The sequence below is a fragment of the Myotis lucifugus genome, unplaced genomic scaffold (assembly GCF_000147115.1).
Source record: "Myotis lucifugus unplaced genomic scaffold, Myoluc2.0 scaffold_614, whole genome shotgun sequence".
In the NCBI taxonomy this organism is placed as follows: Eukaryota; Metazoa; Chordata; class Mammalia; order Chiroptera; family Vespertilionidae; genus Myotis; species Myotis lucifugus.
The window spans coordinates 288,990-313,482 of record NW_005871662.1 but is presented as its reverse complement, the minus strand read 5'-3'; the positions used below and the strand labels follow the sequence as shown (position 1 = coordinate 313,482).

Below are 24,493 nucleotides of genomic sequence, written 5' to 3'. Positions count from 1 at the left end.
ACAATGCCGCAGCGGGAAGGTGTGGGCCTGGCCCCACAGCAGACCTTCCTGCCCTTTCCGCGACTCACCAGTTTCTCTGACTGAAGGCGGGGATGCTGGTCAGGCTCTGGTCGCTGGCGGGGTAATACTGTGCGTACGACGGGCGGGTGTAGGGGACTGATGTGCGTTTGTCTTCCTCATAGCTTTTCTTTGCTGCTTTTTTCTCCGCCTTGGTCAGCTTGTGATCCCTTCGGTTAAGGAGCAATGACTCATGCTCAAAAGGCTCCTGGGGACACAGGAGGGTGTTGATTTAATAATCAGTCTTTGTGCAAAATGATGGGTACACACTGAGCCTTGCTTTGACACCAAGGAAGGGCTAGCTGTCTCCAGCACTAGCGAAGAGCCTGCTCTCAGACACATGCAGGTTCACTGTCCTTCTGTCAAGAGTATGACCCACAAGTCTAACAGCACAGCTTCAGACCACCCACATCTGCCTTCCACATCAAAAGGAGGGCAGAGGTCAGAGAATTAACAGGCTGCATTTTTAAAACATGCCATCTTTCTTTCTGCTAGGAAAACACACTGGCCAAATTATTCCACATGGTTGAGCCCAGCACTTGTAGGACCAGACCAGGGGCGGGAACTGCATGGGACAAGGAAAAGAACCCATGGCATTCAAGTTGCCTGCGTGAAACAAAAGTTTGCACAAAGACAAGCTCGCCAGACGAGCCTCCCCTGCTGGACGCTGTCCCACCAGGGGCTGCGTGCACACCGGGCTCTCACCTTGGTGATGAGGTGAGGGTACTTCCGACAGGCAAGCTGCAGGACTGGCTCCTTGATGCCATTTATGTCCAAAGATGCTTGGGGAGCTGGCTCCTTCTCAACGAAGTGCAGTAGGTTCTCCACCTCCTTCCGGGTAAAGTTCAACATTGGATTGAGATCATCCACCACGCGATCTGGAAGGGAGAAGACAAGGAGACGGTCAGTATGTGGCAAAGAAGACTGCAAAGGCACAGCTACAGAGATCAGCAGAGAGGAGAGAGGCTGTGGGTGGCACAACTGGCACTATACCTGAGCCACCGAAGGCGGCCCCCCCATATCTGAAAGTTAAAGACCAGGTGGGAGGCCCTGGTAAAATGGAAGTATTATAACAGAAACCTGCTAGTTTAGCTCTTATCACTAAATCCACCTTCAACAAGTTGAGGTCAGTCCCCTCTTAGGCAATTATTTGAGTCAGAATGAGATGGGAGGACCTGCTGGCTTGCTATACTGGGAAGCCTGCCCGTGTTCCCACAATCTCCCTGTCCCCAAACGCCTGGAGACAGTAGGATGGCTGCCTATATCAATGTGTCTCTTCTGAACCTGGAAGGCGGCCCACCTGACATGCCCTGCTTGGAAATCTGACGGTCATAGATCTTCTTTTCGAGGGTGAAATCAGCCACAAGGCGGTAGATGTGGCAGGGCTTTTTCTGGCCGTAGCGGTACACCCGACACACTGCCTGAGCATCATGGCAAGGGTTCCAGGAAGCGTCAAACACCACCACTCGGTTGGCACCGATCAGATTCACGCCCAAGCACCCAGCCCTTTAAAACACAAACCAACAATCACAGAGCCTTTCGTTTTAAAGGTAGTTTTCAAATCAGTTTTACCCACCGTGACTCCTACCCCAACACCCTCCTCTTTGTCCTAAGCCCAACATACTGAAGATCCTGCTGTCCTAATGGACAGTGTATGTCCTCACCCACTCTAAAGTATGCCCGGAACGTGCGACACGCAAGTGCCACCAGCACAGAAAGCAGTCCGCTCTCCTCCCTGCTGAGTGTGATGTCACTTGGCGAGGGAAACGGCTAACAGCTCAGGAGAACGGCTGGTTCATACCCTATCAAGGGCATTCTGCTTGGCATGAGACAAACAGGCCAGCAGCCTTTCACAGTTCTATTGCACTTCCTACTTGTGAAAACACTCTCACATTCTCCACATCGTCTCAGCCTCAGAACATTCCAAGGGAAAAGCTAATTAAACCGTTGTTAATGAAGGTGTCAAAGAACTTAATGACAATGTCACGATCGCCCTTTAACACAACTTCCTTTTGGTGTCCCCTCTCTCACTCCAAAAACAAGTCACAGCCCAGAGCAGATCTCTTCGGATGGAAATTGGATGAGCCTTTGGGGTGCCTGCCCATGTGGCCAATTGCCCAGAACACACCCTCTGGCCTATCCTCCCAGGACCCACTCACCTTGTGGAGAGAAGGAACAGCCAGGTGGTGAGGTTGCTGGGATCATTGAACTGATTAATGAGCCGCTCCCTCTCAAAGGCAGGGGTGCTACCGTCGAGCCCTAGGACAGAAGGAGAACCTCAGAAATGGCCAGATGAGGGCAGGGGACACAGCAAAATCCTGGGCAAATGTGTTTTAAAAACCAAGCGCACACACACTAGAGCTCGGGTCTACCTTGAGACCCAAGTTCCTATAACTTAAAAATACCCCCAGGTGGTTGCATGCACAACAAGGATTAGAAACTGCTTCTCCCTTTAGTATCTTGTGTCGATTCTAAGGCCAAGGTTCCTAGACTTAGAGTGCCTAAGAATCACCCTAAGTATAGAGGCTTGGTAGACACTGGCCCAGGTGGCCCTCTGCCTCAGTCCTGCAAATCCTGACAGAGCACAGATGAACCAAGGGTTTGTTTTGATAGGGATGATGTTCCTCCACTAGGAACCTGCACTGTTAACAAGCTCCCAAGGCTGAGAACTTGCTACAGGGAGACACAGAGGAACAGATACGGCACGGTGGGTGGGTGGGACATTGGAGTGAAAGAGGGAAGCTCGGAAGGAGTCCCCTTCAGTTAGGAAGCATGAGTAAGGGCAGGGAGACACCATGGGTAAAGCAGAGAAAAGGACAAAGCTAGTTCTCATAAGTTCAAGCACAGCTCAGCACTGACTAATTGGGCAAATCCAGAGACAATACAAAGCTCCAGGCCAGACCCTGTGCTGGGTCTCTTCGCACCCCTGAACCTCTGATGCTTCTCAACAAGCACCCTCCACCCCACAGGAGACACCTGGCAATGCCTGGAGACACTGTCGGTGGTTATAACTGAGTTGATGCTACTGCCATCTAGTGAATAGAGACCAGGGATGCTGCTAAACATCCTACAATGCACATGACTGCCCCCGGCAACACAGAATTATCTGGCCCTAAATGTCAGTATCTGGTCGGTAAGGGCCTGAGGTCAATACTTCTCAGCCTTTTTTTTAATTTTTATTTTCATTACCACCTTCTTAAGGAACCTTTTTATACATTTTTTTCCAGTCACCATGCCCCCCTTGTAACTTTAACACCATAGATCTATTGTATGTTTACTTACTATATGCGTATTTGTGCTTTATTCTTCAAAAAGTTAAGTTTTTTTGCCCCAAGAACCAGTTTTCACTGTTCTAGGGATGCTATCTCCCCCACAGAGAATGCATGATCTAGACTTGTGTTCACTCCACTCCTTCCCCCTAGAATGACCTCTGGGCCACACAAGCCCTGTTATCTGTCAAACCCTCTCCATGTTTGCAAGTCTAGTGCAAGCTTTGCCTCCTCCAGGAAGCCTTCTTTGACCATCCTCACCAGGACAATTCTGCCTTCCTTAGAACCCAAGGATCTGTCCTCAAGTTGTCATGTCTCTGATGAAGATGAGGCCTATGCCTGCTACTTCTCTGTAACCCCCCGCCCCCATCTCGCCTGAGCTCCTCAGCCCCTAGGACAGCATCTCACACCTAGCAGCTCCCTCTCAGTCTCTCTCTGCACCTGGGCTAATCTGCTGCGCCTGGTCTCTAGGACTGTGGCTACAAACGAAATATTTCCTGGAGAGAATGGAGTAGAAGAGAAACTGAGAGAGAAGGTAAATAGACTTCGCCAAGGCTCCAGGAACAAGGCAGCAATGAACTCACGGAAGTAGCTGACGTTTCGAACCCACTTCTGTACTCCTTGCCCCTCGGCACCAGGTAGGCAGGGCACGTCTCGTTTCCCTAGGAACTCCTCGATGAGAGCCAAGGTGGAAAGGCTCTGGCTGAAAGGAACAACACTTGGTTCAGAGGCTCCCAGACCCACAGGCACCTTGCTCCCCAACAGGCCCACAACTGTGTGCAGTCCTCTGGCGGTGGGAGCTCCCACAACCTACTCCCTGTAGGAGGTAACCCCACAAAGAAGCACCACAGTATTCTTTCTAGCTCATAGTGGGAGCAGAGTCATCCATACAATTACTGCCGGCACCGGCTAAAAACTCTCTACCCTATGACTTGCTCAGCTGGGAAATTCTGGGGTTTCACTCAGTGCCTAGTATCCAATAACATCAGCATTAAAAACCCACACTGCGGCCAGCCGGTGTGGCTTAGTGGTTGAGCGATGACCCAGGAGCCAAGAGGTCATTGGTTTGATTCCTGGTCAGGGCACATGCAGCCAATCGATGAAATTTCTCTCTCATCGATGTTTCTATCTCTCTATCCTCCCTTCCTCTCTCTCTAAAATAAATAAAAACCTATTTTAAAAATGAAACAAAAACCCACACTACATGAGTAGACATCAGAGCCAACTGTAGGCACAGGCAATATCAAGGGGAGACGAGCACTCAGCTGCTTCTGCGTGAGCAGAGCCAGTCTCCTCAGGATGATCCATAAAAGCAGCTGCTTCCCACCCCCCGTTAGAACCACTGCTGTCCTTGCAAATGCGTCCCACGTGGAAACCCTCATTCCGAGGCTGCCAAGCCAGGCCGCTGCCACTGAGCTCTCATTGGAGCACACTGGTCAGACGCAGGAGAAGCAATCTACTCCGTGTCGGTTCCCTGAGGAGTCAGGCCTTGATGGGATGCAAAGCTCTGGCTAGACTGAGAATGTGACTCTGGAACAAACTGCTTTGTTTATTTGGCCTTATATACAAAGCTTACTTATTTTAAAAAGGCCAAGAGAGAGAGAGAGAGAAGCAGACTAGACCACGGATCCGCAAGTGTTTTCTGTAAAAGGCCAGACAGTGAATATTTTTAGGCTTCGCAGACCACATACAGTCTCAGCTGTGTTTCCTTTTTCTTAAAACCCTTTTAAAATGTGAAATCTAGTTCTCAGGCTGTACAATAACAGGCCACAGGCCACATTTGGCCTGGCCACAAGTGGAAGGGTTAGATTATGATCTACAATGTTAGCCCATGGTCTCATATTGTTCTCTGAAGAGAATAGCATTGGCCCAAAAAAACTCCAAGAAAAAGAAAATGCAAGATCCCCCCCAAGAAGCACTGGCTTGCAGAGGCATGTAGAGTGGAAGGGGGGCTGGCGTGACCCCAGGCGTCTCACTCTGTAGGGATGTGTCGCTGTTACCAGAGCCACACAGTGTCATTCGGAAAGTTTTCTTCTACCTGAACACGAGGATCTTGTCACCAAGCTTCACGCTTTCCTCAATCAGGTGGAAAAGCAGTACCATCTTGGGAGAGTTCTCCAGGACTCCAGTCTGGTAATTAGTCAAAAGGTCCTTGGCCTGTGGAGAGAAATGAGGCAGCTTGAGCAGGTCCATAGAAATCTCTCCCTCCAAGACAGCAGCAGCTCACGGGCCACCTTCATAGGTCCCTGCGCAGACCTGGGCAGCATGTGCACTGCGCCCCCTGCCCCCTCCCCGCGTGGGCTTCACACTTCCCTTCTCAGCAGTGCTCTACGGCCACAGAAGCATCTGCCTGGCTCACCCATTCATACGTGACGATGTTGTTGCCTCGCTCCTGGAAAGGGTTGAAGCCGACCCCTTGAAGGAACTTGCTGTTGGCTGCCTCTCCCATCGAGGCGGCCAAGGCACTGTCCTCCCCCTTGACTTTTGTTCCCTGTGACGGGCAGCGGGCACTAGTCCCCGTGGAGCCAAGCTCTTCCACGTCTAGGTCCTGCTCATTGGCCAGGTTCTCCTTCTGAAGGGCTTCATACAGCACGTCAGGGTGATTCCAGATCTGAGGGTCAAGTCAGAGAAAAGGTGGCGCAGGGCTGAGAAGAATATAAAGGTGTCCCAGAGTCTGGAAACATGTCCTTGCTCAAACACACACCTCCCACAGCACACAATCACCAAAACTTAAATACCCCAACGACCTCGGGCCAAAGACCTGGACATTCGTTTCCACTTACCGACTGATCACATAACACACAAAGAGGAGGGGTCACACCAGGGGCAAGCCAGTATGTTTGGTACATAAGCCTTGCATTCTATTCTTGTTCACTAAGAATGCTCCTGTTTCACTGAGTGGCCACAGTCAACCACAGTATGAAGCAAGACAAAGTCACCCTATGGACAAATGTATCTGCCTTCTAGCTGACCAACCATAAGTCATTTGAGGGGCTACTCCTGGCAGGAGTTGAGAATCCCTGGGGAGAAGGGGTGGGTAAGACGGGTGTTGGCACCGCAGCATCCTCTAGACCATGTCTGCCCTGGTCTCTAGGACTGTGGCTACAAAAGAAATATTCTGAAACTCCATCTATCCCCAGCCACACCCCTTCAGCTCACGTATTAAAGCAGCGGCCAATCAGAAACAACGCCCAGCAGGTCAGCTGAAAGCTGTCTAAGAAACAGGTCCCCCGTGAGGTAACAGGGAGCACTTGTCCAGATCAAAGACGAGTGTTCATCACCTTGCCCCGAGGCTGCGTATAAAGATACATGGCCTTGCTGTCCCCAGCCATCTGAAGCGCTGTCGGGATGAAAGACCTCTCAACCCGATGAAGTACAGAAGCCCGTGAGAGGCGCCCCAATGACTAGTCTAAACCATAGAGTTCTTGAGTCCCAATCATGCGAGCAAAGACACTGTCCCACAATGTTCCACCGTCACCTGCTCTCCCAAGTGAAAAAAAATCAGTGAGAAAGGAAGGGGTTCCTCCAGTTTGGTGTAACAGGTTGTGCAGCCGAGTTGCACAGCACAAGGGCACCATTTGCAGTGCAGTGTGAGCACCACTCCCGGGAGCTGTGCGCGTGCAGCCAACACCTCTCTCCCGAGAGCCCCCAGTCCTCCAATGCAGAGGCGGCCCCTCTGCTCTTATTCCTCCTTTATCAGGAACCCCCAGCAGGAGTAACTCCCTGGGGGCCATGTGCATTCTTGGCCTGTGTCTCAGTATCCCTGAGGCCTCCACGCACCTTGCAGCACACACAGAAAGCCTTGAGGGGGTTCAGCCCCAGCCAGCCACTGCTGCCACAGTCCCGGAAGCGGTCCATGAACTGTGTGTACAGATCGCGCTGGATCTTGGAGAGCCGCACGAGGATCACATTCTCTTCCTTGGCAGGGAGATGAATCTTCAGCACAGTGTGGCCTCTCCTAGAACATAGACCAGAACTGACAAGGCGTTGTGGCCAGGGCGTCAGTGTAGGACAGAACCAGACCCTGCTTCCTGCCACACCCACCTCTCGAGGCTCACAGCAGCCTCTCACGAGGACTGCTTCAGCAACCATCAAGACGAAACTCATTAAAAAAACAAAACAAAACAAAACACACAACTCATTTTAAGGATGAAAACAAAAGCAAGAGGCAGTGGCCTGCCCCAGGTCACTGACCAGGAATCCCAGGTTCTTACCCCAATTCGGGGCTGTTCCTCTACGCTTTCTCCACACATGCCATGTTAACCAGGAAAAACAAGGGACTGCTGGGGACCAGCGTTGCTATACGCACCAAGAGGCTGGCCCAGGCAAGACCCACCCTTAGAACCACCCGTCCCCCTTTCACACGAGCCAGCAAGATGCCAGCTCTCTCCCTGCTCCTCAGCAGGTAAGGCAAGCATCCATGGTAACCACAGATCAACTTTTGAAAGAAGCATTTCTAGGCCAAACTTCCAGAGGATTGAAACAGTGGTACCCAGCCTCTGCCAGCTACTCAGGACATGCTGTTCAGTAAAAGGAAGTTGGACCCATGGCCCTCCTGGAGTGCCGCCCACTCCTTCGGAGGACGGCTCACCTCTGCACGAAGCCCTCCAGGAGGCTGTGCAGGACGTGGCTCCGGTACCGCATGAGGCGGACGTCCTGGGGCGTGCTGTCGATACACTGCCCGTTCAGGATGGGGCGCTCGAACATGTTGCTGAACTCCTGCCGGGTGCCCAGGAAGTCTGGGCGCACGAAGTCCACCATGCACCAGTACTCGATGAGGTTGTTCTGCAGGGGGTACCCGGTCAGCACCACCCGGCGGCGGGAGCGAATGCTCTTCAGGGCCTGCGAGGTGCTGGCCTGGCAATTTTTGATGCGGTGGCCCTCGTCGCAGATCACCACATCAGGGCCAGGGCGGCTCAAGGCCTTCTCAAACTCTAGGGAGGGAAGAGGATCCGGAGTCAGAGGGTGGGAGGGCCTGTTCTTAGTCAACAGTATGAGAAGTAGGGGTGCACCCTGGAGGAGACAGAAGAAATGAAGGAAGCAGGAAAGCAAGAGTCAGCCCCCGTCGCTGAAAGGGAGCCAGCCATCCAAGCTCCTATGTGGCGTGTGACATGTGAGCCTGGCCTGTTGACTCTGAGTAAATCTCTCTCCCTCCTTTTTTCCCCTTTATGTTCAGAGTAAAACCGACTTGAATTCCTAGGGCTTAGACCAACTGGGCAGCAGAGCGCATGGCTTTACAGAGCACCCGCCGAGGACTACAAGTGAGTCTGGGTGAAAGTGACAGGAATGGTCCGGACACTTCAGCTGGCTCTCCCCACTGGCAGCATCTTGGTGGCAGAGGGCTGGCTGGGGGGAGCCAGCTAAGGGCAAGTCTTCCTGGACTCACTCCCCAGTCCTTGCTAAAAGGCGAATTCATCCCCGCTGTGTAACAGAAGCAACCCTACAACAACATAACCTCAGGGTGAAGAGACCTACAAGACGAAAGGGCCTCTGAACCCTCAGGAAACTTTCTTCCCCAAAGGGACACGGGCCCCTTGGAAGAGGGAGTAGAACTATGAGAGGAATGGCTTTCCCTAGAAAACCGGGATAAATTTTGTTTTATAAATTCACAAGCAGTAAGACTATTACTCTAACTGTGACTTAGGACTTTATAAACGTGTTCTTAATGCTGTCTCAGAACACCTCTAGGAAGTGGTACAGGCAGCGGTTACTCTCCCAGCTGCTCTGAGAGAGAAACGGGCCGGACAGGCCGTGGGCTCCCCTGAGCCAGTCTGGGGCCTGGTCTAACCACTCATCCATGGCCTCCGAGAGCCAGGATTTCTGGTTCAAGGCAACACAACTCACATCAATAAAGCTTCACGCTTGACGAGGCGCTATTGCAGACACTATTTCTTTTTCCTGAAAAACCCCCTAAGACCACCGCAGGAGAAGCTGCCCACCTCTCCGAAACTCCTGCTGGCGATCCTCCTCATCCAGGTCAATAATGACCGGGTGAGACCGCTTCTTGCTCCTCTTCGGTCTGCCGGTGGCAAAGGACTTCTTCAGGGTGAGGAGTCTGTACATTTCGTACCCCATCAGGAGCACCCCACCCTCCGACACCCAATCAGCCATCACTTTAGCTCGAGCTGCCATTGTCCTATAAGAGTGAACAGAGAAAATATTACTGCTCCCACTGCTCCCCAGGAAGAAGTCCTCACAAGCAAAGCTGTGCTGATGTACACTCAGGATCCTGATTGCCAAAGGCCAGTGGAGCCGCACAGGGCTGGCCGCTGCCCAAGGACTTTCCCAGCATCCTAGAGATTGTAGCGAGGATGAACGGGGTCACTGATGATGGTTAAATAGCAAAAAACAGAAATTCAAGGGCACAAGGCAAGCAAAAGCGACAACCTCCTTGGATGTACATGCATGATCACAATATCGGAGGGAGAGTTATTCGTAGAGTCAATAGAAAGTACTAAACGCAAGGGCTGCCTCCTGCACTTCGACTGCCCAGGTCCTGGTAGCTGAAGAGCCAGGACAAGCAGGAGAGGAAGGGCAGCCGAGACCAAGGACACTCAGCACAGTCCCTCCTTCCTGAGCAGCTGAGCCCTGCTGCACGGGGACTCAGCCCTGAAAGCTGAGCAGGAAGAGCAGGTGAGAACCACCTGTGGGCCACCAGTCTCCTCAGCTGGATGTGCATGACCAAGCCTCGCAGGAGGCAGCCTCGACAGAAGACAAAGCCTGCCTTCTCAATATCCATGCCGAGAGGCAAGGGCAGCATGGAGGCGGGCCCGGACCAAGAAGTACCTTTAGATGTTTGGGAATCAGGTTGATATATAGAGAGGAAATATAAATAATTTTATTCAAATCTGAAACAAAAAAAGGTTTGCACCTTTCAAAGCCTGGAAGTTTTACCATTAAAGGTCAACTGTAGCCCTGATCGGGTGACTCAGTTGGTTGGAGCGTCGTCCCACACACCAAAAGGTTGCAGATTCGATCCCTGGTCAGGGCATGCGCAGGAGGCAAACGATTGATGTTTCTCTCTCACATGATGTTTCTCTCTCTCTCTCTCTCTCTCTCTCTAGGCAAACGATTGATGTTTCTCTCTCACATGATGTTTCTCTCTCTCTCTCTCTCTCTCTCTCAAAAATCAATCAATCAATCAATCAATCAATCCACGGGCGAGGGTTAAAAAAAAAAAAAAGGTCAACTATAGATCAATGGTGCGCCGCTTAAAAGAAGAGACTGCCCTAGCCGGTTTGGCTTGATGGATAGAGCGTCGGCCTGCGGACTGAAGGGTCCCAGGTTCGATTCCGGTCAAGGGCACATGCCTGGGTTGTGAGCTCGATCCCCAGTGGGGGGCATGCAGGAGGCAGCCAATCAGTGATTCTCTCTCATCATTGATGTTTCTAACTCTCCCTCTTCCTTCCTCTCTAAAATCAATAAACATATTTTTATTTTATTTTTTTAAAAAGAGAGACTGATGAGCTGCTAGGAAAAGAGAAAAGTGAAAGGTAAACGGTCAGATGGAAAGCTGTGTTTTATCGTGCTGAATGGTATCCTGGTACACCTGGGAAATGCGACCCTGCCTGCCGAGTGTTCAGGTGTAATAGCAACCCCAAGCAGGACACAAGAAGTTTCCCAGGCCACATAACTCCGACTTTACTGAAAAGCCAGGTAGAGAAAAAATGAGTGGCAAGAAGAAAGAGGGACACACCAAAACCCAAAGGAATCTGGGAGGACAGGGCACAGTCCCCGGGCATCCAGGCCCCGGGAAAAAGTCTAAAAGGAAAGGGGTAGAGGGAGGGCAGGCCACCTACTTGTGCTCATCATTCAGGATGTGAACTTTAAAGAAGCGAGGCTGGACCTCCTCAGGCTTGCTGTCCGCTGGCAGGGCTTCAGGAGCTGGGAGCCACATGTTGAACTCCGCCAGCCAGTTCTGAAGAGTATTAACCTGTCGGAGAGCCAGGCCCAGAAAGAGCGCTTTGAGGAGCCAGCTCCCAGCTGAGCTCCTCCAGCTTTTCAGGGCCAGGAAGGGTTCCCCGAACTCTTCAGAGGGTGCTAGGTGGTGCCTCCTGAACTCTTACCGGCACAATGGCAAGGACAGTTTTGGCTGGCGTGTGGCGGAAGAGGACGTCGACGAAGGAGATCACTTGCAAAGTTTTCCCCAGACCCATGCTGTGGGCCAGGATACAGCCAAAGCCACTACTGGTCTTAAACCTCTCCAGGGACTCAACCAGGTTATCATACAGGAACCGGATCCCGCCAATCTGGCAAGGAACACACACAAATGTCAGGAGGGCTGGCAAAGACCAGGGCTCTGGGTTCCTCACCTTGAATTAGTCAGGAGTGAGTGAGCAGACATGACACCAGGCAGCTGGTATGGACGCCTAAAGAAGTCTCCCTGTACCCTGCCCAGTCTATTGGCTGGCAACAGACTTGTTGGAGAAAACAGAAAAACCTTCACCTGGCACCATGGCCAATCCCAGGCAAGTAGCTGCAGTTCCTAGCTCCTGGCAGGGCCCCTCACTCAGCCGTGGCCTGGCTGCTCACCTCCAGGCAGCCCACTCCATGAGGAGCCATTCTTACTGTTGGAGCTCTCATATTGGGCCAATCTCTGTCCCTATGGAACTTTCGCTCACTAGTCCCTGTTCCAGGCTCTGGGTCAACACAACCCCTCTGCTCCCTCCCATGAGAAAGGACCTCAGACTTCTGCCTCTCACGTCTCTTCTGAAGCCTCAGCTTCCTAATCAAAGCTCTGCTCTCCAGACAGCATCTCAACCAGTTTCACAGTCTCAGAGGGAGGCTCCAGATCCTTAAGCCAGGAGATCCAGCGTGTTCTACATGGCAGGGCACACCTGGGGCTTTCCCTTCCCATTCATCGGGAATCCTGAGGCATCAACTGCTAGGAAGAAGGACCAGGCCTGTCCAACAGCTGCTCGTGGTACCAACAGTACCTCACAGGCTGTGATGCCAACAAGCAGGCAATGTCCACAGCGAGGAAGCTGGAAGGAAACGAAGACAGTCAAGAGTTGCTGTACCTGATGGGGTTTCACTGCCCGAGCCAACTGCGGGGCCAGGAAGACATTCTCCTCCTCCGGAGGGTGGTTCAGGTTGACGAGGACACGCCCCAGAGCATCGCGCTGGTTTAAGACGTCATTCACGTGGGTGCCACCCTTCTCCTCTTCCTCATCTTCCTCGCTGACAGACTCGCTGCTGTCCACAATGTGCAGAGTGTCCTCCTCGCCAGAGCTCAGTTCAATCACCTCTGAGACAGCCGACAAGACAAAATAAAGACAAACCCAGGGAGCAGAGTGACTTGCTGCCACTGTTAGAGCGACAGCATGGAAAGAAGGCAGAACTTGCTATCACCTATGACGACTTCTCTCTCCAGCTTCAAGTTAAGGCAAGGGAATACTTTACATTTACCAGGACGACTCAGGGAATCTGTCCGAGGCAGACCTCAATGTGAATGAGGAAGGACTGAACTCTTCTATGAAAGTTCTGGCTTGATCTTACCATCTCGGCTGCTTTTTTCATCCTCGCTGCCACTGCTACTGTCCAAACAAATGACTTCCTGGGCCAAGACCCGAGGAGGCAGTTGGGGACCTTCACTTGCTCTTAAGACAATTTCCTCTAAGAAAAGAAAGATGGAAGGGAACGTCAACCCACATGTGGCACAAGCGTTCTTTTCTTTTGTTGCTCTCACCAGGACTACCCCCAGGAGAGAAGCAGAAGGCATCTCGAAAACCTCAGCCCTCTTTCCAAATCCCCTTTTCTCTGCTGGTTCTTACTTGCTGATTCCACCCGAGCACTAAAACAAGTCCCAGTCCTTGGGCATGTTAACATCCAAAGTTAAAGGGGGAGGGGGCAGAAACCTGAGTAAGATCGGTTTGAGGAGCACACGTTCATCCATCTGAACTTTGTAAATGAGATCCCTCTGCTCTAGTGCTCCCAAGAAGCTGAATGATTCGAAAGGATTCCTGAGAGATCAGACCTTACTCCAAATCTGGCCTGGATCACCGTGGGCTCTCAGGCCTTTCCTGCACCTCACTGCTTACCGGGAAGAAACTCCAAGGGAACAGTGGGAATGGGAGCTGCGTAGTCCTTCCTCTGCTGCTCCAGGCGTTTCCTTCTTTCCAACTCTTCCTGTTGTGCTGCTTTGGTAACTGGCTCCAATTGATCCTCCCGGAGCAGCTTTCTAAGCATTACAATGAGAGGGCACCTGGGTTCACTTGCGATCTGAGCGATGCAATGTCAAGCTACAGGGGACTTAGCGTTGCTGAGCTCAGAGCGTGGAGTTGAGAAGAGAAACATCAGTCCCATCAAACCCACGCAATGAGCAAGGTGCAAAAAAAAGGGACTTCAAGGCTCAGGTGTCCCTGGCCTTATATTTTATATATATACATATTGGTCTCATATATTTTTTATATTATTTAACTTCCTGACAGATGCCCCTGCCGACTCATCTCTGCACATAACAGAACAAGAGTAAAATAGAGTAATATGTGATTCATAGAGCTGAAAAGCCGATAAAAATAGAGTTGGCATATGGAAAGTAGGATTATGGATGATTCTATAACCTTATTTCCCAAACTTAGAGTAATATTTTTGAGTTGTCATTATGTTAAAAAAGAGGGTAGGAGGAGAAAAAGAGCATTTATCTCTTTAGTAGACGGAGGGCTGTTGGGATCTGGGTAGTTAAGGAAGTGCACGCTTGCTGATTTCTTAGCTCAAGGAAGAAGCCCTGCTCGGGACCAGACGTCCCCTCCCACTGAAGCCGAGTTCTAAGAAGATGAGAACTCAACTTCATTTATCTCCTCTTGTTTTGAGACATAAGGAAAAAATAATGGAAGAACCAGGGTCCAAGCAGAGCACCCTATCGTGCCTGGGGCCTCCAGAGCGCGACACTGCCCGGCAGAGCTCGAGTGCCATCCGTCTGCCCGCATCTGGCCTGAGCGGCGGCACCTTCACTATTCATCTGGGCACACGGCTCACACGTTTGTCCTTTGGAAAGAGGACTCTCCCGCTCAGACCAGTCGTCCTACCACTGACAGCCTTCAAGTGAGGGTACCATCTCCCCCCACTCCCCCCCCTTGGCCCCCCGCCTTCTCCTCTTACCCCGAGCACAGCTCACCGTATGTTCCTCCTCATGTGGGAGGGCTTCTGAGCTCTCTTCTTTTTGGGGTCGTCAGAGGCCAGGCTCTTGCCTTGGTGGCGCCTAAGCTGCTCTGAAGGCTCAGACTGAGATGAGGTAGTTGAAGTGCACCGCGGTGGCCGCTGCCCATCTTCCCCCAGCTGGGCACACTCAGTGCCGTACATGTCCTCCAGGGATGGGTCTGAAAAGATAAGGGGAAAGAGGTGCCAGGGACCAACTTTTACTGGGGAAAACGAGTTCTGATGCCTGACACACCTGGGCTCAAACTTCAACTCAGCAACTTATTAGCTGGTGATCTTGGGCAAGTTACTTACATCTCTCGGACCTCAACGGACTTGTCTACCCAACGAGGACAATGATGCCCACACTTCAGAGCTACGGTGAGGACTAACCAGTGCCCATGCCTAGCACCAAGCCTGGCCCAGGGCAGTCTCACAAAAAAATGACAGCCATCATTCTTGCTATAATTTTGCGCTGTGGTCTGTGTAAGGAAGCTTCGTGGCCTCAGACCGCTCAGAAAGGAACAGCTGGGTTCCAAACACAGCTCACACTCCCCTGTGTGACTCTAAGCAAGTCTCATCTGCCAACAGGGAGAACAAGTGTCTTCAAGTGCTCACTCGTTCAATTCACCACCTACTTATGAGGGCGTTCAACATGCAGGCACTGTCCTAGGTGTTTTAAGGCTATGATAACACTCCTTTCCTTCAAAAAGTTTGTTTTCTAGAAAATCTGATTTAAAAATGGGCAGAGGACCTGAATAGACACTTCTCCCTCCATAGGAGATACAGATTGCCAGTAGACATATGAAAAGATGCTCAACAGCACTAATTATCAGAGATGCAAATTAAAAACTATAATGAGATATCCCTCATACCCCTCAGAGTGCTTATCATCAATAAATCAACACACAAGTGCAGGCGAGGATGTGGAGAAAAGGGAGGCCTCATGAACTGTTGGTGGAAATGCAGATTAGTGCAGCCACTGTGAAAAACAGTATGGCGTTAACTCAAATAATTAAAAATTATTTCCAATCCCATTTCTGGGTATTTATCCAAACAAATCCAAAACACGAATTCAAAAAGATATCTGCACCCCTATATTCACTGCAGCATTATTTGCAATAACCAAGTGTCCGCTAATGGACAATTGGATAAAGATGTGGTACACATATACAGTGGAATATTACTCAGCTATAAAAAAGAATGACCAGCCCTGGCTGGTTGCTCAGTGGTTAGAGCATTAGCCCACAGACCAAGGGGATTGTTGGTTCGATTCCTGATCAAGGGCACGTACAGGTCAAGGACACGTAACTCTGTTGTGGGCTCAATCCCCAGCCATAGTTGGGTGCATGCGGGAGGCAACCAGCCAATGTGTCTCTCATATTTATGTTTCTCGCTCTCTCTCCCTCTCTCTCCTCCTCCTCCTCTCTCACTTCCACTCTCTCTAAAAATCAATCCTCAGGTAAGGATTAAAAAAAAAAAAGAAAGAAAGAAAGAAAAAAGAATGACCATTTGCCACAACATGGATGGATAGAGAGGATATTATGCTAAGTAAAATAAGTCTGACAGAGAAAAACAAATACATATGATTTCACTTATATATGGAATCTGAAAAACAAAATAAGTGAACAAACAAAACAGAAACAAACTAATAGATACAGAGAACAAACTGACAGTTGCCAGATGGGAAGAGGTTTAGGGGGCTGGGTGAAAAGGTAGAGGGATGAAGTACAAATTGGCAGTTACAAAACAGTCATGGGGATGTACAGCAGAGCTTAGGGGATACAGTCAATAATATCGTAATAACTATGTATGGTGTCAGTATTAGTCTTACTGGGGGAATTCCTTCCTATGTATATAAGCATCTGTCCAGCCACTATGCTGTACACCTGAAACTAATGTAATGTTGAATGTCAAATGTAATTTTAAAAGTTTTTCAAAATATGTTAAAATAAAAAAGCGAATTATTTAAAAAGAGAATGACATGTACAAACTGCATTTTGTTATTCCAAACACACACCAACACCCCCATGAGACTGCAGACCACCTCTGTATTCTAAACTTGTCATAAAGACTGCCACCAAACGGCCACCGTGGCCTCTCTGTACCTGCTTAGAGTTCAGCCTTACACACACTTGAGCATCTGCCATGTACAGGCCCTGTGCCAGGGCACAATGGAATGGCTCACCCAGGAAAGCACACACGATGAGGTGAGTGCCGAGAGCCACACTTGGGGAAAGGACCCCTACCCAGGCTTGCTTAGGTCTGGGAGTGAGGATGCTTCCTTGGGAGAGGTGAGGCCTGGGCTTCATGTCATAGGGTCGGTAGGCACGAGCTGGTAAGGGAGGAAGGAAAGAACATTCTGAGCAGATACCGGAGCATAAGCAAAAGGAATAGACTTTAAACAAGGAGGAGAGATTAAGAAAACGCAGGCAGTCCAATATGGGCTCATTAAAAACGAGTGAGCAAAGCAGCAGGAGGACCTTCCAACCCAGCCACTTTCCTCTCTCTTCCCAGCATCCCCTCTCCCAAGGCTGACTTAGGTGTAGAGCCAAGATCCTTCCTGGAGTCAGCACAGAAGTCAGCCCCTGTCACAGGGAGGACCACCCAAGGCCTCTTCTTCCTACCACTAGGATATTTCACTTCCTACTAGTATATTTCACTGCCTGGTGTTTGGGTGGGGAAGGGATGCTAACGTGGCCACTGCAAGAGTGGAGGGTGGCAGGGGATAGGTGGGGTGGAGCTGTGTGCGTGCATGCTCACACGCTAACAAGCGCACAGCCTGGGTGATTCACTCCTGTGCAGCAGCCCTGGATGCATCTTCCTTGGCCTTCACACTGAGAGGCCCCTGGAGGTTTCAGGTAGACAACCTGTGCTTTTGAAGAGCAAAGGGGAAATGGCGGAGGGAGGCACCAGACATGGACTGTGCATGATGGGCCACCACAATGCCGTTAACAGCGCAGTCCCCTCTCTATTACGACCGAGTCTGCAGCCGGCCTTTCACAAAAGGCCTCCCAGAGATGGCAGAGTCTGGGTGGCAAGAAGCGCCAGGAATGCAACGCAGGCCTAGGCTCAGGGGCAAGGTGCTGAGGAAGCAAGGTGCCCTGCTCCTGCGCCCAGTCAGCCAGCCGAACAGAAAGAGAAGCTCCAAAGTGTGGCTGCCAATCAGACTAACTGCCACCAAATTCACGACCCTCCTACACAGTCCTCTCCTGTTTCCACCGGAAGCACCACGGTAGGAAAGCTCAGCAAACTGTTTTCCTTAAGAACTATCCTTCCTTCAGGCCCCTCATGCCTCCAGAGAGCTAATACCCCCATGGTATTGTCACATGACAGTATTGTCACCTTCCTCCTCACAGCCCTGCTTTCTTCCCTCCTAAAAAGCAAGGCCATCAAATCCCTCCTACCTAAGAACCAGGTGTGTGGACAGCAGACTCCCTAAGAGGGACAGCTACTGCTAAACGGCCACTTTCACCAACACTGCACCTTGGCCTACACACCAATTACACTTGGGGCTGGGTTGGCACACTTCAACTTGGTGTTTTGCTGGGTCCTCTGAACTGGTTTGGACAATGACCTTTGATGTCCTCCTGGCCTTAAGGCTTTTTGTTTTGTTTCTATTTCACAAGCAAATTTATTAAGTAACCACTCGGAGGAATAGTTGGAGGCTAGGTGGTTAGGGAGAAGGCAGATAAGACAGAGTCCAAGTACAGAGGGCAGGCCTTGAATAAGGCCAAGGGTCTGAACTTGATCTGCAGGGCAGTGGGAACTTGTTGCCAACTGTTGTATTTCTTCCTTCTGGTTTTAGCCTTGCAGAGTGAACTGTTCCTGGGAGGAGGAAGAACAGAACCTGACAGTCTTTCAATATCACAGACAAATTCACTATCAAACATTACAACTTGTGAGGCCTGGCTGTGAATTCCTGTCTGGCAGGGGGTGGATGTGGACATGTGCAGTAGGAATTTTAAAATGATTAGACACAGCATATAAAATCCTCATGCACGCTTGGTACAGACTCAGATTTCTCCTTTTCTTTATAAAGGGGAGACAGGTATAAACCAGCTCTTACCACCCAGCATTCTTTGAACAAACCCTCAGCCTCTGGGTTCAACAACCACTGCTGGCTTATTAGAGAGCTTCAGTTTATGGATGTGCTGATAGTTAGTTTGTCACATAAGTCAGTGTTTTACAGTGCTTCATGGCTGCCTCATGCTTATTATGAAATGTCTGGTTTCTACATAACATTACACCACATCTTAAACGTTCTTGCCCTGGCCCGGTGGATCCGTTGGTGGAGTGTCATCCTGTATACCAAAAGGCTGTGAGTTCGATCCTCAACTTGGGGCGCATGCAGGAAGAACAGATTGATGTTTCTCCTCATTCCCTTTCTCTCTCTCTAAAATCAATGAAAACATATCCTCAGGTGAAGATTAAAAAAACAACAACAAAGATCAGCGAATTCCATGTCTTACCATGTGCCTCTTGGCATGATACAGGAGGATGCACACGCCACAACCTAGGACTTATGTGCTAAAAAACTGAGCCTGAATCTGAACTACCTTGTTATCTTGCTCCCAGTTTGCAAAACTACAGGGGACTAAGGACAATGTTAAACTTGGCAAACGATACCACAGGGGTGCATGCGTGCTATTTTACAGATGAGGAAACTTGTCTCAAAGCTGTAAGTAGTAAAGACTAGATTCAAACAGTGTCAACCAGGTGGTTGATCTGGCTCCAGTTCATGCTCTTAGCCACCACATTGCACAGTCGCTCCTCTACCCCATTTCCCAGAAGGTCATGTGGAAAAAAAATAGAGTTCAGAGACAGAGCTACATATGTTCTCTGTCTTGGTTTACAACAAAGGTATAGCAAAAATGCAATAAGAGTGCTGGAGCCATTAGAAAATCATATTGGGGGAAGAGGGCTTGAACTTGACCCCTACCTCACACCACACAAAAATCAACTCCAGATGGATCATAGAACTAAGTGCAGATAAAATATTAAAGCTTCTAGAAGATAATAGGAGAATAGCTTTATGACCTTGGGGAGACAAAAATTTCTTAAATAAGGCATAAAAAGCACTAAATATAAAGGGAGAAATGATAAATTTGATTTCATTAAAATCTATTCATTGAAAATACAATTTAAAAAAGAGCATAAAACTGCAAAAAAAATAAAAACACAAACCCCAAAATTAAGAGGGTGAAAATCAATATAGAAGGGAAAGATGTGTGTGTGTGTGTGTGTATTTAACTAAAGACTCATATTCAGATATAATGATAAAAATCAATAAGAGATGGATGGAAAAAAGAAAAGAGGTTAAAAAAATATGTTCAGCCCTAGCTGGTTTGGCTCAATGGATAGAGCGTCGGTCTGCGGACTGAAGGGTCCCAAGTTCGATTCCAGTCAAGGGCACATGCCCAGCTTGCAGGCTCAGATCCCAGGAGGCAGCCGATTAATGATTCTCTCTCATCATGGATGTTTCTATCTCCCTCTCCCTTTCTTTCTGAAATCAATCAATAAAAAAATTTTCTGAAAAAAAAAAGGGGGTTAAGGCACTTTACAAAAGTGCAAATGGTCATACAAGCATATGGAAAAAGGCTCAACACATTACATAATCAGGGAAATACAAATTAAACCCACAGCCAGAAGCTCCCACTCCACGGATTACTGGGAAGAAGTGTTAAGGTCCTACAAAGTCACTCTGAATAACTGAGTCAACACATGACATGCTTTTCTGAGGCAGATTTACAAAACAATCTTCTGTCCCCAGCCGATTTCTGTCCTTCGTGTCTCTAAGCCTGGCACACAGAAAGGAGGAAAGAAACTGGTATCAAAATTGGCACCACTTAATTTCCAACAAGAGATCACCCTAAACTCTGACTCAGGCTGTTCTGAAAAATCAGTCCAGTACTCACAGTGAGTGTGAAATAGCACCTGTTAGAACCCAAGTAAGTAAACCCCGGGTTCCAGGTATATCTCACACCACCACCATGTAGGCCCTGCCTACCTCCGCCCCTCGCTCTCTGTGCTCCAGCTGTCACGGCTTCTACCTTTCTGATTCTTAAACAAGCAGATTCGTTTCCACCCCAGGGCCTTTGCCCTGGCCCTCTGCCTAGAACATTTTACTCCTGATTTCTTTACACTGCAAGCAAAGAGGACAAGTAGAATGGGGTCAGAGAAAAAGCAAACTTCCTGTAGGAGAGTCGGAGACCCAGGGGCTGAGAAAGAGACCAGCTTTCCTTATCCAGTGGTCCAAGGTGGACGGGGTCAACCTGAAGCCTAAGTTGACATCAAGGAGTCTTGCTGTCAACAAGATGGCTGTGAAACAGGTTACAGAAGGGCCTAAGCATGCTGTTAGTTATCTACCTGCAGTTCCAGGTTCCTACTATCCTGATACGCCATATAAAATAGACAAGAGTAAAGTGAAATAACGAAGGCCTATATGTTCTAAAACGATGTGCCCATCAAGCCAGCCTGTGTCCAGACCTCGATTAGCTAATGTAAACCAGGGCTTCTCGGACTTCTGCACTGAGGGGTCCTACACATCCAGCAAGAGATTAAACCTGAAGCTGAGCTGGCAGAAAATACTGAGCCAGAAAAACCACTGCATAAGGAAAGTTCATTCCAGAGGCACCAGGTTTTGAACCTCTGCCTCTAATGACAGACCTCAAAGATGCTGACACCCAACTGTGCCCATTTCAAAAGAATAGAGAAAGCCCAGTATAGACATCAAGATAAAAAAGCCAACACCAAACCAAAACAAAAAACCCAGGGGAATGAAAAACCAAAGCCAAAAGTTCTCACACCATGCCATGGGGCCTAACACGTTATAAAAAGAGAGCACAACTTCATCCCACTCTTCTTAAAGGCAATGCCCTGGTGCTGTTCCCTAGTAGCCAAAGCCTTCCTGCTCTGGTATAGCCAGCTCTCAGACTAACGTCCTACCAGACAACATTCAAAGGGCAAGGGGGAGACGACACCCAGTTTAACGTAGCAAAGCTAAAACTATCCTGAACTCCCCATCCACTCCCTCCTATTCCTCCCACCTTGACAAAGGTTTCATCCTCCTCCCAGGCTTTACCTATTCCGTCTTCAACCTGCCCCCACATCTAATATGTCACCAAGTCTATAAAGATAATCAAGTAGGAGAAAGTGTGACAAAGTGCTTGTGAAAGGACAGAGCTAGCACTTAGAGGGAAATTTATAGTTTTAAACGAATTTGTGCACCAGTGGGGTCCCTGGGCCTGGCCTGTGGATCAGGCCAAAACCAGCTCTCCAACATCCCCCAAGGGATCCTGGATTGCGAGAGGGCACAGGCCAGGCCAAAGGACCCCACTAGTACACAATCGGGGCCAGGGAGGGACACGGGAGGTTGGCCAGTCAGGGAGGGACCACAGGCAGACCCCAGCAGCAAGCTAACCTACCAGGTGGAGCGTCTGCCTCCTGGTGGTCAGTGCACACCACAGCGAGCAGTTGAGCAGCCTTAGCATATATCATTAGCATATTACGCTTTGATTGGTTGAATGGACGACCTGACACTTAGCATATTAGGCTTTTATTATATAGGATGCTTATATTAGGGGTGGGTGGAGCCTAAAATGAGCTAAGCATTTTCTTACGAAGTTTGAAAGTAATGCAAAATAAACCCAAAAGAAGTAGAAAGAGGAATACTGTAAAGTAGACATTACAAAGAAAACACACACAATAGAGGGGTCACCAAAGCCAAAGGACAATTGTTTGAGAAAATTAGTAAGATGTTCAGATATTTCTGTACACTATGAGGGAGCAATATAAAAGGGAGCTGTTGTTATCCAATAGAGGAAAATTCAAATAAAAAGTGCTAAATTAATAGTTTCCTTTTTGAAAGGGTTTCTCAAGCTCGGCGCTATTGACATTTTGGGCTGGATAACTGCATATAGGAAGGGTTTTCCTATGTAACGTAGGATGTTTAGCAGCATCCCTTCTCTCTCCCCAAAGGAGCATCAACCCTCACTGCTCATGTCCACACAGGCAGAACTATGAGTATAATTTCAGGAAACTCTCAGACCACTCACTGTGACCCCCATGCCTACCTGTGGCCACCTCATGGGTCCATGACACCAGACTACAAAGTGTGGTCACAGGGACTCTGCCACTGACTCCTCCATGACTTGGGCAAGCATGCTCCACTCCCAAATCCTCAGACCTGAGTCTGCATGCCTGTCCAAGGCGAGCTGAATTAACGCTAACGGTCCTTCCAGCACTAAAGCGAGGCTTATGTAGAACAGCCCACTTCCTGGGAAGAAGCATGTGAGTTCATGGTTGTTGTGTTTCCAGTCTCTGTCTTTTCATGATGGATGACCTAAGAAACCCAACTAGAAACACCACGCTCAGCCAGCAAAGATTCCATTAGAAGAAAAGATAAGGCCACCTCCGGCACTCACTAGAGCCACTCACCATCCAGCAGGTCCTCCTCATCATCCCTGCTGTGCTCCTCCACTGCCACCTCCTCCTCCTCCTCCTCCTCTTCCGCATCCTCCAGCTCCACGTCCGGGTCCAGGTCTGGATCGCTCCCTGAGGTGGATTCGTCTGACATGGCTCCCAGAGGTCCTCAGTGGGCATTACCGACTCATGGTGCACTGCAGGGGTCCTGGGAAGAGGACAAGAGGCAGTAGCATCACCACGGGCTTCACTTAGAGCATGATTCCTTCAAAGAGAAAATGCCATGAATTCCCTGGAGCTTTTCTAAGCAGGGCAAGGTAACATACCCAAACTCAACTTTGCCCACAAGTGCACTGGCCCTGCACTATGTGTTGGTGACTCTCTGCCCACCTCAGAATTCCCATTTGTTCATTTCTTCATGCATAAACTGCTCCCTAAGCACCAACTCTATATCTATACATACATATACACACATATGGCTATATAATCACAGGCACTATGCTAGGCTTTGGGGACACAGCACAAAGCATGCTGGAGAGGACTGCAGGAGGGTGTGTGCCAGAAGGAGCTGCTACTTTAGGGGGAGGGGGCAGGGAAGTTTCTATTGAACAGAGGCCAGAAGGAAGAGGGAGCCACTCAGGCATCTAGAGGGAGAGTATTCTAGGCAAAGTGTGCCGCAAGGGCAGAGCCCTGGAGTGGGAATAACTGGGAGTGGGTCCTGCCTACAACAGGCCAGGGACCTGCCTTGGAGCATGAAGAAGGCAGTCCACTCTCCAATCACCCGAACGAAGGGCTTGCAGTGGGCAGCTGGCTATCCACCACAGTCACCCCTCCGGAACACGTGGCAGCCTCAGGCTGCCCATGGCGCGGAATGCCCCTGTGCCCATCTAAGCTCTCAGGCTCTGTTCTACCTCTTGGCCCCATCCCAGCTTCATTTCTTCCAAAACGCCTTTGTCAACTGTCCCAAACTTCTGGGATCATCTTCCCTCTTCTGAACTCCATTAGCCATACTGACCAGGCAGACCTTCACTGAAGGCTTCATACAGGCTACCTGCAAAGTAGTTTCTTACCTCCTGGCCCAACAGTAACCTTGGCAGGGACTTAGCTGGCAACTGTTTCTTTATGTCCTGGAGCTGGAAGCATGTGCTATTCAGATCACTCACTCATTCATTCATTCATTCATTCACATTCACTCGCTCATTTGCCAACCTGCTCTACTGATTCTCTCCCCACTTTACTATTAGCTGTAAAACGGGGGCGGGGGGGGGGGGGAGGAATAAAAAACAACATTAAAAGAAAGCTTTACCTTGCTTTGTGATAAAGCAAATATGTTAACATAAAGATTCACTGAGTTCTTTCAAGTTTTCCGCATATTTCCAATTTTTAATAATAAAATGTGGGGGAGGAACACAGAGAAATAATTTTTTACAATATAAACAATATAAATGTGCTGCAGACAACCACATCAACAATCAGGTTATCCTAAAATTCCTCCATCTCCCAAAATAAAAACTGAAACACAAGTCTCCAATTATTCAACACAAAATACTATTTCAAAGCTGATATCTCGTGTTAAGGTGCAGACACAACTTGAAACAGAACTTCTA

At 49.4% G+C, this 24,493-nt stretch overlaps 1 protein-coding gene across 1 annotated transcript in view; it reads right to left on the bottom strand.

Moving 5' to 3' along the window:
* RAD54L2 (RAD54 like 2) overlaps positions 1-23,094 on the bottom strand; it is a 62,944-nt gene extending 39,850 nt beyond the window's left edge. The window contains 17 exon segments of the mRNA XM_006104840.3: positions 69-265; positions 763-935; positions 1,358-1,563; positions 2,217-2,316; positions 3,911-4,029; positions 5,365-5,483; positions 5,686-5,937; positions 7,107-7,284; positions 7,918-8,260; positions 9,266-9,462; positions 11,126-11,259; positions 11,393-11,575; positions 12,347-12,573; positions 12,825-12,941; positions 13,367-13,506; positions 14,443-14,644; positions 22,902-23,094. Coding sequence (XP_006104902.2) covers positions 69-265; positions 763-935; positions 1,358-1,563; positions 2,217-2,316; positions 3,911-4,029; positions 5,365-5,483; positions 5,686-5,937; positions 7,107-7,284; positions 7,918-8,260; positions 9,266-9,462; positions 11,126-11,259; positions 11,393-11,575; positions 12,347-12,573; positions 12,825-12,941; positions 13,367-13,506; positions 14,443-14,644; positions 22,902-23,040 — 3,026 coding nt within the window. The 5' untranslated portion in view covers positions 23,041-23,094.
* Between the last annotated feature and the right edge of the window lie 1,399 nt (positions 23,095-24,493).